General features: G+C 42.2%; 2 protein-coding genes across 10 annotated transcripts in view; one reads left to right on the top strand and one right to left on the bottom strand.

Annotated features, from left to right (window-relative positions):
* Positions 1–4,116, bottom strand: part of LOC130153872 (UDP-glucuronosyltransferase 1A1-like) — a 32,599-nt gene extending 28,483 nt beyond the window's left edge. The window contains exon 1 of the mRNA XM_056349262.1: positions 3,221–4,116. Within this exon, the coding sequence (XP_056205237.1) occupies positions 3,221–4,066 (846 nt within the window). The 5' untranslated portion in view covers positions 4,067–4,116. The remainder of the gene's footprint in view (positions 1–3,220) is intronic.
* Positions 4,117–6,544: 2,428 nt separating this feature from the next.
* USP40 (ubiquitin specific peptidase 40) overlaps positions 6,545–13,746 on the top strand; it is a 37,981-nt gene continuing 30,779 nt past the window's right edge. For 2 of the 9 annotated variants that reach the window (XM_056349125.1, XM_056349134.1), the window contains exons 1-7: positions 6,713–6,821; positions 7,301–7,395; positions 9,536–9,752; positions 10,292–10,359; positions 11,340–11,453; positions 12,039–12,203; positions 12,737–12,883. In XM_056349125.1, the coding sequence (XP_056205100.1) occupies positions 9,554–9,752; positions 10,292–10,359; positions 11,340–11,453; positions 12,039–12,203; positions 12,737–12,883 (693 nt within the window). In that variant the 5' untranslated portion in view covers positions 6,713–6,821; positions 7,301–7,395; positions 9,536–9,553. Of the gene's footprint in view, positions 6,909–7,300; positions 7,396–9,508; positions 9,753–10,291; positions 10,360–11,339; positions 11,454–12,038; positions 12,204–12,736; positions 12,884–13,746 lie in introns of all 9 variants that reach the window. The other 7 variants (XM_056349129.1, XM_056349127.1, XM_056349130.1 and 4 more) reach the window with 7 other exon arrangements.

Genomic DNA, 13,746 nt, shown 5'->3' with positions numbered 1-13,746 from the left:
GTATGAAGGACTTTCTGTCGAAAGAAATGTGGTTTACAGCTTCGTTCAATATCTCCTCTTCAAAATATGGGAGGCACAGGAATGTGGACAAGGGCAAACTGAAGAGAACAGTGAGATGAACTGTTTGGTTAGAGCAGCCATTTCAGGTTGATACATACTGTGCATTGAAAATGTACAATGCGTGACGGTTAAACCTTCAAAAGTAGTGCTGCTTTTACTTGTCCAATGTTGTGTATTTTGCCACTATGATATAAGATATGAACAGTATTGTCAGTTTTAAATTAAGCACATTTAAGATGTGCTTAACATCCTTTAGAAAAGCATAATAAACAGAGGCTGATGTGATATTGGGCTGCTCTGGACTGCCACTAGGCTCATCAACACCCTGAATATCGCATAAGAAAACCAACCCTAGTTTTTGGTTCATGGACAGTGATGACTACTGCTTCAGGGCTGAAAACAAAGAGTTCCCCTATAATTGTAGTAACTTAGCTACCCATGTTAGCAAATAAACAGTATCCACAGACATGACAGGATCCCTTTTGATGTCACACGAAGTGATGTTTAGGTTGTGCAGTCTGTTGAAAAATGTGTACCAGGTATGTGTGCGTGCTTTAGTACTGCTTACTGTATTCTTTGGTTTCTTGCCAGTCTTTGATTTCCACTTTAATTGCATATTTCAAAGGACCAGTTAGAAATGTCTCCTTATCAGAGCTTCCCAGATACTGCTGGCTTTGGCAGGAAGGTTTCAAAACAGGACCAATCTTCTTAATTCTGGTGCTGGAGAATGAACCACAGGGTCTTTATTCAGTTATGCTTCTCCTTTGCTTGAATAACTACCTACTTAAATCCAGGGTTATTTTAATGTTTTAAGTTAACCAGTTGTTTAAATAAGTAATGGGTGGTTTAGGTTAAAAAAATGGCAATAACTTTGAAAGGTTGTTATAGCTTGCATTTCTGAACGTTGCTTTGATTAAATCATATGAACTTTGTTTTTATGAGCTGCCCCAAAAAGTACTATTAACTTTGGCTAAAGATGAGATATTCATCAAAGTGTCTCAGGGCTCCCAGTTTGAGTTAATTGTGATGTCCCCCTAATGAGGAACCGCTTACCATGCCAGCCTTTGGGTACTTCTGAAGTCATTGGAGGAGGAGGATGGCACAGCACCTCTGGGTCTGATTTCCTGCAAGCCTTGTATTAAACCTCTAGACACACTGGGACTTGGCAACTCAATTTATATGTGTATTAATGAATATGTAATTGCTACTGAGACAAATGCCCATGCAAAGTGCAGGACAAGAGGAAATCCAGCCTGAGGCTGCCAGTTCAGTTATCTTGGTCAATGAATATGTGTAGTTTGTGTTCCCCCAGGCCCCTGTGGTCACATGTTCTCCCACTCCCTTTGAGACTGCAGGCTGTGGACATGCTTACAGCTCAGGAGGGTCAGGGAATCTGGGATTTAATTCCCAGCTCTGTGCTGGATAAAACACATATGCCCAATTTTGCAAAAGCATGAGCTCCTCAGCACCCTGATGCCTTCAGCTCCAGGGGCCAGGTCAGATATGGCAGAAAGATGCCCTCTTTGGGAATGAGGCCACAAAGACCGATCTCTCTGCCTGTGGAAAATTATGGCAAGCGGTGTAACAGGAGGGTCTGTGGCTTAAGCTCCTCATCCAAGAAAAGACACTGCATTTTTAATCTCCTGTTCTCTCTCCCTTTCCTAGTCATCCTAACCTTCTGTTTTCTGGGCTGTTGAGAAATAGGCTATAGTGTTTCGAAGAATTGTCTAGTCTTATCATATGGTTATATCTCTGAATAGTAATAAGCAACCCAGAGCTCACCACTGTGTATAGATAGATAGTTTTTTTTTTCTCCCATATGACTTCGCCTTTGTTTACACTCTACTGCATAATTGCCTTGTTCCTGGGCGGTGCTCAAAGTGAAATAGGAGAAAATCCTCTGCTGTCTGTAGAAAACATAGCTAGAAAAGGTGGACTGAAGATAGGAGGAATACACAAGGTTTTTCCAGATTTGGAATGTGGGTTTTCCATCAAATGACAACTATCGATTGATGTAGGGTAGAGGCTCTACCCCTGTAGCAAGCTTATGAACAGCAGCTCCAAGACCTTCAAGATACAGAAGTAAACACTTACTTCATGCAACCAGCAAGAACTGGCCTCTTAAATCTCAAGCTACAAAGTGCCAATCTCTTGAGCCTAGCATGAGAGAATGCCTTATTTATAGTATCATTCAAATTTGTAATATTATTCTTTATTTGCCTTATTCTTTATTAAGTTTACTGGACTCTGCATAAGCCTTTCAGTTAAAGAGTATAACAGAAATCCGAAAGAGGAAAGAAAAAACCCTTGAACTCAAAGATATGGCACTGCAATTTTGCAGTGGTACCATCACATCTCTGCACAACTGTAGTACAATGACCACAATTCAGAAGTGAGGGAGTAATTTCATAGGAAAGAGATTTGTGTTCTACTTTGTGACTGGAAAGAAATGTCTAGTGCTATCAATTGATTTAGAGACTATATGGTAACTATCAAAATAGATTTGAATTTCTAGATTAGCTTTAAAAATGCCACAGAACAATTCCAGTGAAAGCAGATGTCAAGAAATAGGTATAAAAACTTATCTGAGTTTTGTATAAAAGTGTCTTTCACCAAATATACTATTTTAGGTTAATTCTTCCCATTTCCATATCACATTTATGTTTCACCATGATCTACAAACAGAAATAACTTAACATAAACAGCCAGTTTGGAAACCATATGTCATGAAAACACAACCAAAGCAAATTAACTGACTTTGCTGAGCCTAGAGTTAAAACAAAAGATGACTCTCGGAGCATGTTTTTTGGGGGTTTGGTCAGGTGAAAAAAATGTGTCAGACTCCATGAAAATGAAATCAAAACTGAGCGTGGTTGGTGTATAATAATGTGCATTCACTGAGGACAATAATGTGTAGCTAGCTGATGAAGTCCATGGTTTTTCTTTTTTGGACTTGCCAGATAATCCTAATGAATTCAAGTAAGTCATCTGCCTCCATCAAGGTAGTATGATTTCAGCCTGTGGAAAAGAACTGTCAAAACCTGTTTGTATTAAATCATTACCAGAAATAATAATAGAAAAATCAATAGCACTAAACTTCCAGAAATGATGTAATTGCACTTAATTGGAAAATGTACAATTTGGAGGAAAAAGAACATACCTTGGACAGTGGTTTCCTCCGAGCACAGTTTATACCTCCAATAAAGACCATATTGGGCATCACTGGTCTGACATACTCAACCACAAAGTCAAATCTCAGAAGCCAAACAGAAGCAGAGCTCAGGAGGTCTAGCAGGGATACATCTCTCTGAAGAACTTCAGAGGAAAACTCTACTGCATCTTCATAGAAACCATTACAGTACACAAGCTCCAGGAGGGCAAGCAACGCATTTTCCACTCTCTGGAAAAAAGTCATGCGGTCCGAGTAGGAGGTAAATGTTCTCGGGATGTAGGAGAGAGGGCTTGGGCACTGCGGTGCTTTATACTGTAAGCTGCAAGGAAATCCTCTCACAAAGAACACAGATGGAAGAGAAAAATAATTAGCAACTGTTGCTCCACACAAAACAATGGGGTCTGTTAGGACAGCATCAAAGCCACTTTGATTCAAGTACTGCAGGGTCTCCTTGCTGCTGAACAGGTCCTTGCACTGAACAAAGAGCTTACGGAAAATATGCGTTAAGCTGTTGTATATTGCTAGAGTGTTCAGTGGGAAAGGCAGGTCCTTCAGGTGAGCGGCAACGTACTCATGAAAGGCATTATCCAGCTCTTCTAATGTGTAGGACACTGGGTATGTTTTCACCACGTATGCATCTGTCGTTCTCATATGCCAGCTTGCTTCTGGTGTAACCACCACCACTTCATGTCCTCTCTCGATGAGCTTTTCAACCACTTGCTGCATGCTAAGCCAGTGGCTTCCAGCCATGGGCACCACCAGGATTTTCCCTCCATCTGAGAGGCCAGGAAGGAGGAGGATAAAAATTGAGGCGCAGCAAGGCCGCAAAGTCATGTTCCTGTGGTCAAAGTACAGACTGTGGAAGAGTCTTTTCCTTCAGGCTGTAGCTTGAAAATGCTTTTGAGGGAAGCTGATTGGTTTATCTGAGGAGTTGTGCTGCTTTGTCAAAATATTCTAGTTAATGATTCACTGCCTTGAATTGTGAGTGGTTGGAGTTTTTTTCCTCATTATTTGTAAAGCCAAATGGGGTGACCCTTTCTTGTGCTGAGTCGTTGGAGTTCCTCAGTGTTGAACAGAGAATAAGCTCCTCGACTTGCTAGTCAGATTTCTTAGGACTTGATCATTGATGTGTCCTGTCCTACACCTTGGCCAGGACCAAGGAAGGCAAGTCTGGTGTGAGCAGCTCCAACACCGCAGTAACATATGAAAAGAGCCTCAACAAATTTCACTGTGGTTGGAGACATGGATGTTCCAATAATTTCTCTGAGGACAGGAGACCCTCAGGATAAGGGGAAAGGGCAGATAAGCCAGCTCTTATAAGCCAGCAGGAACCTCCACAGTCTACAATGACACCAAGAAGAGACACTGAGAAAGGCTGACCTGGCAGCTGAGGCAGAGATCTGTGAAGCTGAAGCCCAGGTTCTTGTTTCAGAGCAGTAATGTGGCTGTTTCACAGCCTACGACACAGCCCTCAGGCAGCCGAAAAAGCCTCACCACTTGCCTGTATGTCAAGTAGAGGCTGGACACAAGACCTGTACTACATGTGTTTTAATGACTCCTGCTCCCCGTATGCCTTGGGCTGTTCAGTAGATTCAGGTGTGAGCCCAGGTATTGGACCTGACTTAGCTAGCAGGCAGCTTCAGCGCAAGGGTGGGTTTGCAAGAGCCTTCAGCCTCACAGCATTGTTTTTGATGTATGCATACTGAAATGATTAGATGCCTAAACAGCACCGTGACGTGACAAAATAATGCAACCTAAGATATTTAGAGCCATATAACCTCTGTCCCTCAAGCACACAACTTCTTTTCTCTCCCTTCCATACAATAGACAATGCAACACAATTAACTTTGTATTGTTTTCTTCATGTCTTCCTATCAGCCTTTTTATTGCTTTTTCCTGTTTTACCATTGTCTGTAACTTTTTTTTTCTTTGTGCAGAGAACCTGCTGGAAAAAGTGGCAGGGAGCAGTTTTCTCTCATGATAACTTTGCAGAAAACAAAATATTTGAACTTCAGAGTCGGGAGAGAAGCTGTGAGGTAAAAATGAAAAAAATACTCTTAAAATCTTTTATGTTACTGTAAACTGTAAGGAAAAAAAGATGAATAATAACTAAAACATATTATCTCTGGATTTATATAAAGTGCATTTAAAAATGATTGTTGGGAAGGTAAGTTTAGCAAACAGAATTCTCTCACAAAAAGGTTAATATATATTTTTTTGTAATGGCACCCCTCCTATTTACTGAAGAGGGGTAAGCAGAGACCTGGCAGGGACATGTTCTGCTCTCCCCTAACCTTCTGCAGCAGGACAACTTTGCCACACAAACCTCACAGCACTCTTCATGTGAAAGGAGTGGGTGCAAAGGCAAGCTCAGGATGGGTGAAGTTAATCAGTACCTTAGTGGTGTTTCTGGGTGTTTGAGACTTTGCCAGAGAGTTCCTCAGTAGGCCTGGTTATCTGGCAAGGGTTTCTAGATGAGTTGAACTTTGCTGGGTTCAAGGGAGTGCAAGATATATTGCTTACTTCTCACATGTGGTCACCTGCTCAAGAGGACAGTGCGAACTTTGAATTTGGGTAAGAAGCCGCATGCCTGGCTGGGGGTTGAACAGACAACCCCAAGGGAGACGGGCTGTACTGGAAGGCCACAGTGGGAATGACTGATGTGTCAGCACAACTGTTGCCGTTGGTTCTGTGGCCTTGCTGGCACAATGCAATCGACCACAGCAAAGCACAGTGAGACTCAACACCGGAAGCAAGCAAGGTGCCAGTTGGGTAGTTGTAGGTTTGGTGGCAGCATTAGGAAGGCAGATGCAAACACCCGCTTGTTTCCAAGCAGGAGCTGAGCTTCTCTGATTACTGGCCAGGCTCATCTGTATTTGTGATCCCAACAGCAGTACGAGCCCTGGCTTGTGCTTGATGGGGCCATGCGATGCCTAGGAGGGAGCTGGACCAGGAGCGGTGGAAGGAGAAGCAGCCCCAGCCTCTTGCGCTACAAAGCCGGTACATTAAGCTTCATCCCCGGCTATGTTTTTCAGAAGGCTTCGGCAGGGCCTGTCCCTGGTGGCGGCGTGAGAGGTTTGGGTGATGGCAGAGCTGTGCTGTCCCCCCCGCCAGGCCCACGGCCCAGCAGAGGCTGCGCCTCCTCCCAGGCCCTCAGGCTGGCCATGCAGCGCAGGCCGCGGGGTCTCCACGGCAACCCTTGCCCTCGACCCCAGTAGGCTGCCTCCCACGATGCACCGCGGCTGGCAGGAAACTACAACCCCCACAAGGCCTTGCGGGCAGCACTACGGCTCCCAGCAGGCTGTGCGCGCTCGCCCGCCCCGGGGCCGCCTTGCCGCCCGGTCTATTGATTCGTATCGGCGTCCGTGCCCTGCGGGTCCCTCCCGCCCCTTGCAAGAGGTGGACCTCTCTCTGTGGAGCGAGGGGCCGCCCGTGTTCTCGCTTCGGGGCTTGGCCAGGTGCGGGAAGTCCCGGAGCCGCGGGGGCTTTAGGTCCCAGCGTGCTTTGCGCGCTGCCACAACAAATATGGCGGCGGCCGCGGGGCCGTGGCGGTAGGCGCCGGCCTGGCTTCGGGTGCTGGCTCCGAGCGGTGAGTGGGGCTCAGCGGGGACGAGGGGCCGTGCATCGCTGGCTGCGGGCGGCAGGCCTGGGTCACCGGTCCTTGTCTTCGGTACCGGTGAGACCGCGTCTGAAGACTGGGCCCGGCTCCGCGGGGGCTCCAGGGCTGGAGCATATGGGAGGCAGAGAGAGGCAGGGGCAGCCGGCGGAGGTCAGCGGGGTGGAGACCGTGCTGCTGTGGTTTTTGCAGGGGGTGCGCTGTAGTAGGATGAGCGGTGCCAGACCCAAGTCATAGCATGGGAGGTTCCCATCAGAGATAAGGAATGGAGGGGAGTGCCTTCCAGGCGTTTTAGGATCTCCTTGCATGGAGTTATTCCGGATTTGGCAGGGCGAGGCCCAACTAAGTGATGCGCTCTAAATTGGCCCAGCTTTGTGAGGCTGTTGGGCCAGAGGCATTATCCAGAGATTTGTTCTAATCTATATTACTGTATGATTTTTTTTTTTTTTAAGAGGAGGCTCCTAACAGCAGTGCTTTGAGGATCCAGAAATAAGGAGCGAGGGAGGATTTGGCACTGTCCTGGTGAACTGCTTCTCTGGAGTGGTGGGTGGGTACAGCAGACCGTCATACAGTGAGATGGTTGCTGTCTCCTAGATATGCACCTTTCTTATGGTGAACAAATCTATTAGGAGCGAGCTTTGTGCTCTGGGATTAGGAAAATAGGAAGGGTCATAATCTTTGTGTGGCTAAATGCTAAGTGCAGCAGGCCTAACTGGAAAAGTGAATGAAGGCTGCAAAGCAGTTTGGAAAGACTACTAAACCTAATAATTATGTCTTGAAGCATGTGGGGTGGGACCTTTACAGACTTGGGTTTTTATAGGCAGTCAAAGCATAAGAGCTGCATTCAGAGCAGAAAAACCTAATGCAAAGAAATCAAAATTATTTCTTTCCCATCTATGTTCATTAAGAAGTATCTCCATCCATCTTATTTTGTGGGGATTTATATGGGGATACCTGTTGTATGAAATGCTGAAGAAGCATTATAGAACAAGCAGAGTGAACTCTGCCATACTGCTTCATAGTATCAGCTCTGAGCATAGCCTTTTGCCTAAAAACTGCTCTACTGTGGGAAGGACTAAAATAGGCTTAATGTAATGCTATGTTATAAAAAGACTTGTAGGAAACTCCTGATGAACTACAAGTTGGTTGAATAGAGAGCTACGAAGTATGTTCGGCTATTCAGAAGGCATTTGACAATGTTTGACTGAAAGCTCTTAAAGAAATTAAGCTGACACAGGAGAAGAAAGCTGTTGCTTAATTAAATAATTAGCTAAAAGATAGTAAACAGAAGATCAGCTGTCACAGAGGGGAGGTACTTTGTGTTTTTGCTGGGGCCTGTGTTTAGCATGTCATAAACTCTCGGAAATAAATAGTGGGTGCTGAGGTGATTAATTTTTCTTGTGAAATCGGTGGATTTATTGCAGTAAAGACAAGTGCCATCAGTGAAGCTTTATAAGACCTTTATGTTGATAGGCAGCTGAAATGAAGCAAAAGCAGGTAATGGTCATTGTAGATGAGTCCAGAGAGGTGTAGTGTGGGGCAGAGATGATAACAGCTTTGCAGTTATATATATTCACATGTGTATTTCTGTAAAGTGTGTATATAGTGGTGGGGTTTGAAGTAAGCATACAGGAGTGAGACCTTGGGGTAATAATAAACATTGCTTTTAAAAAAGTAGCTTAGTGCTCAGCAGTTCTTACAAAAAGAGAACAAACCAGAGCAGCATTATTTAGCTATAGGCGGCCATGGTTTGTGCATATCTTGAACATTGTACGCAGATGTGGTCCTCTGATCTCAGAAAAAAGTAAAGAAGCTTGAGGGGGTCAGAGCAGTTAGATAAGGATAATCAAAAAAAGGGGACAAGTTTGGTTGTAGGGATGAATACGTCTTTGTGGAAGCTTTTATCTGGAAGAGATACCTGAGTGGAGTATGATAAATATCTGTAAAATTGCATGCAGACTGAGGGTAAAGAGGGGAGTGATTATTCACTGCTTCAGTATGAGTTACAATACTATAAAGTAGCTCACTGCTAATGCAAGAGCTACAGCATACCAAATGAAATTACGGGGTGACAAGTACAAAAAAAAAAAAAGGGAGTTATCTTTGGGAGTCCTGGTACATGCTAAGAGGTCACAAGGCTTCCAAAAAAAGAAGAAAATTCTGTAAGAAGACTTAGTTGACGTTGAGTTTCTGGCTCAAACATCTGGAAGCAAAGATAATATTTATTCTTGACTCTTACTACACTTTTCCCATCTGAACTGGCCAATACCAGAGACAGGTTACTTGTGCACATGGATTTGTTGAGAGACGGTGCAGGGATTTTGATGAGTTTGAGAGGCCTTATGTACCTTTCAGGCAGGAAACTGTCCAACTTGAACACTAGTTAATTATGGATGTTTAGAAGGACCTATTTATTTTTCTGTATGCTCATGCAAAATTGAAATGTGATATATTTGATTTTAGTTAAAAGTCTAGTCAGACCTGTGCTAACATAAATGCTTTTTTGTTACTTAATGTATGTTTTTGTATGGATCTGACATAAGTTTTTAGAGTGAACAGAGTAAGATGAAGAAAGTTACAACAAATTCTTCAGTCAGGGCTGAAAGGTTTATCTTGGAGGATTAGAGGTGGGTGGATTAAATTGCATTTTTTTTTTTTAGTGAATAGATTATTTTATATTTTTAAAGGACTGGTTTGCCTTCACAATGTTTGGAGACTTATTTGAAGAGGATTTTTCCTTTATTTCAAACAATCATTGTGGAAAAGGGAAGAAATCAAAGCCCAGAGATTCTGAGCCTCCAGCTCCCAGGGATTTCACCAACCTAAGTGGTATCAAAAATCAGGGTGGGACCTGCTACCTCAATTCCCTTCTGCAGACGTTGCTTTTCACACCTGAATTTAGAGGTAATGTGTTCAAAATCTTCTTAAAATGATGTTGGAGTTGATATTTTACAGTGACTTGCATTTCTAGGTTTTTTATTAAAGAAACACCACAAATATAGATAGTTTTCGGGAACAGTTCCTTTGGTTCACTTAGAATAAGTTACCACAGAAAACTCGGAGCTGTTGGTATGTAAAATTATTATCCTCACTTCTGCACAAAATGTAAGAAAAGCAACATTTACAATTCTTACAGGTGGATAGTTACAGTTTATATAATAAGAGAGGTTACTGCTGGCTATACAGTATCATTTTTTTAATGGAACTGCTACAATTCCTGAAGAAATATTTTGCCATCTGAACACCTTCATGCTTACTTCTGCTTTATTGTAATAGCTTGAACCAGTTGCAAGGATGAATGATATTCAGAAATGTTGTGTAATGTCTTTGTTTGCCAGAAAGAATAGCATCATAGAGCTTGACAGTTAAAATCTTTAAAGGTAAGTCTTTGGAGAGGAAATATTGTCCTCTTTTTAAATAGGCATTTTTCTTTACAATTTCAGAGGCACTGTTCTCTCTAGGACCTGAAGAACTTGGGACTCTGGATGATAGCAGTAAACCAGATGCAAAGGTATTCAAAATTTTCTTGTGTTGATTTGGAAGGATGTAATTTCAATTCACATGAAACTTCTTATAAGAATGCATGAAAGCCTAAGTTTGATACTGAAAGGCAGTTTGGCTGGCCAATTACTTGATTTTTCACACAGTTGTAAGTTTTCAGTGCCATAAGCTTTTGCTTCAGAAGTAAGATACTGAGCCTGTTTCTGCCAAAATTGATAGCAGAGATCATTTTGTCAAGGGGAGCAGGAGCAATCCCAAATTCTGTACAGTCCTTTTCTTAGGTATTGGTTTTTTTCTCTTCTGTAATTTAAGCTACAGTGCTATGACTTTATTTGTCTCCAGAAGAAAAGTAATGTGTGCAGTCTAGATGACTGCTCTCTGAGGGTTTAGCAGCCCACCCATGCACAAGATGGTGTGGGACTGCAATTTAATATTTGTTTAAAAATACTAAAAATGTTAAAAGTGCTTACGAAGTTGGCTAGAGAATTTTGCTCTTTAGTTCTTGGGTTAAAATGAAACAACTGGTTGCTTGGAAAAGTTTTCTTCCTAAGTCCAAGATAAATATAGGTAGCTAATCAAGCTTGTTGACACTAACCATATGCCTTCCAACCAGCCACCAAACCCTTTACTGGAGCAAGGAGTAATAGCACATGTTAATTCTGTCTGTCATGATGTTTTGTAGCTGGGGTTTTAGGGTTTAGTGTTATGAGAAATATCAGAGAAAAAGTTCTCCTTTTTTACTCTGGTGATGGCTATGGTTTTGCTGTGTCACAAAATGTATGTTCTGTGACTATTTGGCTGAGTAACATGAGGCACTGTACATTTTTGGGAACAAAGTCTGATGTTTTGGTGTGAATTGAGTAATGTGTTATGAAATCCACAGGCAGCAGTGGTTTATTAAAAGTTTTGTACTAAATTATTTTCCTGTTTTATTTAAATTATAGGTTTGAAGACTCTTTCTGATCTGATAGGTGGTTTTTTTTTTCCTAGGTTCGAATAATTCCATTACAACTTCAACGGTTATTTGCTCAGCTTCTGCTCTTGGACCAGCAGGCTGCATCTACAACAGACCTTACTGAGAGCTTCGGGTGGAACAGCCATGAGGTACAAATCGCCATCAGTGACACCATCATTAATAAACTTTTTCCAAAATGGAGAAGATTTTTTTTTTAACTCTGACACTTTAAGAAATAATTAAAGCTGTGGAAACAGCACTGAATTGGGTCAATGATTGTTGTATGCTCTTGTATCTCTGCAGAAGTATGTGGCAGTTGTTTACACCAAGCAACAAAATAAAATTGTTCTGTTAGATACAATTTCAGTAGCTTTTATTTTTACAGGAGCATTTTCTGAACAGTAATTGGGGTTCTTGCCCTCAAATACTTAGATTACCAAAAGTGAAGTTTTAGAATTTAGTCTAAATCTACCCAAGTGAAAATGGTCTTGTGTGTTATAGTTTATGTACTTGTGGGTACTTAGAGAACATAACTAAATTAAGAATAATAAGTAATAATAAAGGTAGTATTCTACTAGCTTTTTACTTTTTTTGCTATTTCACTACTCAAGGTAGTAAATATATGGGTAGTCATTGAGGCAGCTGTCTGTCACACTTAATATATGTTGTTTTTAAGCAATAAGCAAAGCAGATGGCACTATTTTATTTTTTCAAGTTTTTTTTTATTCATGCAGGAAATGAGGCAGCATGATGTGCAGGAATTAAATCGGATTCTGTTCAGTGCTTTGGAAACTTCTCTTGTGGGCACTTCAGGTCATGACCTTATTAATCGATTGTACCATGGGATTGTCGTCAACCAGATTGTTTGTAAAGAATGCAAGAATGTCAGTGAGAGACAGGTAAAGCCAGGTGATTTTCCAGGATAGGTTTGTTTAGTGTGTTGAAGATGCTTTAGATGTGCTTTATTTTTTTTAAACTCCAAAAATAATGACATCTTTTTTCTGTGTCACTGGTGGCCTTGTTGAATCTAGGTAGTGTGTGTTGATTAGGCCACTGCAGACTTGAAAACACGAAAATTATGCATGACTTTAAGTCTTGGCTGGCATTTTCTAAACCACCTACATCAGGCTGTGACTCAGGGGTAAAAAAAACAAGTGTTGCATCGTCTTGAGTTGGCAGGTGTTGCCTTTAGTAGATGTGGTTAGCAGAGTGCTGCAGGGAGGTAGCAACAGTAAAACATTATATTTAGTCTTTTATGCTCTTTGTAATTTAAAAAAAGTTTGGGTTTTTTAAATTTTCTGTGCATATATGGGGGTTTTTCCCCATAAGCATGAATGCTTAACGTCTGCTGTGGTGAATGGGATGAATGTCTTTCTGATGTACCATGAACTTAACGCTTACTACCTTATTTTTTTGTTGTACTTCTGCATAGGAAGATTTCTTAGACCTAACAGTGGCAGTAAAAGGTATTGCTGGCTTGGAGGAAGCCCTGTGGAATATGTATGTAGAAGAAGAGTACTTTGAAAATGAGAACTTGTATCGATGTGGAGCCTGTGATAAACTTGTTGAAGCTTCAAAGGTATAAAGCATCGGTGATTCTCTGTGTTCAGTTTGGTAATAGTTGGGATATTTGTTTACATTGCTGTGTCTGCCCTCTTAACTCTGAAATAAAATCTGTGTCTTTAATCAGGCAGTATATGTGAAAGAGGATGCTGGAATTTGACCTGTGTGGTTTTTTTTTTTTTAAATCTCAGCAGTGTCAAGGAAAGCTCACGTGACTCATTTCTTGACTTGAATGTTGTTGCAGTCTTTAATCTAGCCAGTGGTGAATGGGATGGTGTGTAGTTTCAAGCTTCATTCACACACTACTAGTGCATCTGGCTTTGGGCATTTCATAGTATAGGCTAAGATAAGCAGGGGTCCTCAAACTGTGGCCTGCGGGCCAGATACGGTCCCCCAGGGTCCTTAATCCGGCCCCTGGTATTTACAGAACCCCCCGGCCCCTGCCAGGGGTTCAGGGGGGGAAACCAAGCAGCTGCAGATGGCTTCCTGCCGCTTCATGTGCATGCCGGCCCCCTGTTTAAAAAGTTAGAGGACCCCTGAGCTAGAGCATAAAACCCCCAACCAAACAGGTCCATGTCATGGAGAACCCACGTGGGACAGAAGAACATTGAACAACTGATGCTCTGCACAGGGATATGGGATCTGTTGATCCTGGTGTTGCATTGTTTCCTTGATGCTGAACAGGTTCTTGCGGTGATAAATTTTTAACACCTTAGTAGGTGTTTTCAGTATGTTTTGTAGTGCTAGAGCCTTCATATTAGGAGTAAGAATGTATTCGTGCAAGGAGCCATCTAGCTCTTCTAATGTGTAGGACACTGGGTATGTTTTCACCACGTATGCATCTGTCGTTCTCATATGCCAGCTTGCTTCTGGTGTAAC

The sequence above is a fragment of the Falco biarmicus genome, chromosome 8, assembly GCF_023638135.1.
Source record: "Falco biarmicus isolate bFalBia1 chromosome 8, bFalBia1.pri, whole genome shotgun sequence".
NCBI lineage: Eukaryota > Metazoa > Chordata > Aves > Falconiformes > Falconidae > Falco > Falco biarmicus.
This window is presented reverse-complemented; position numbering and strand designations above follow the sequence as displayed.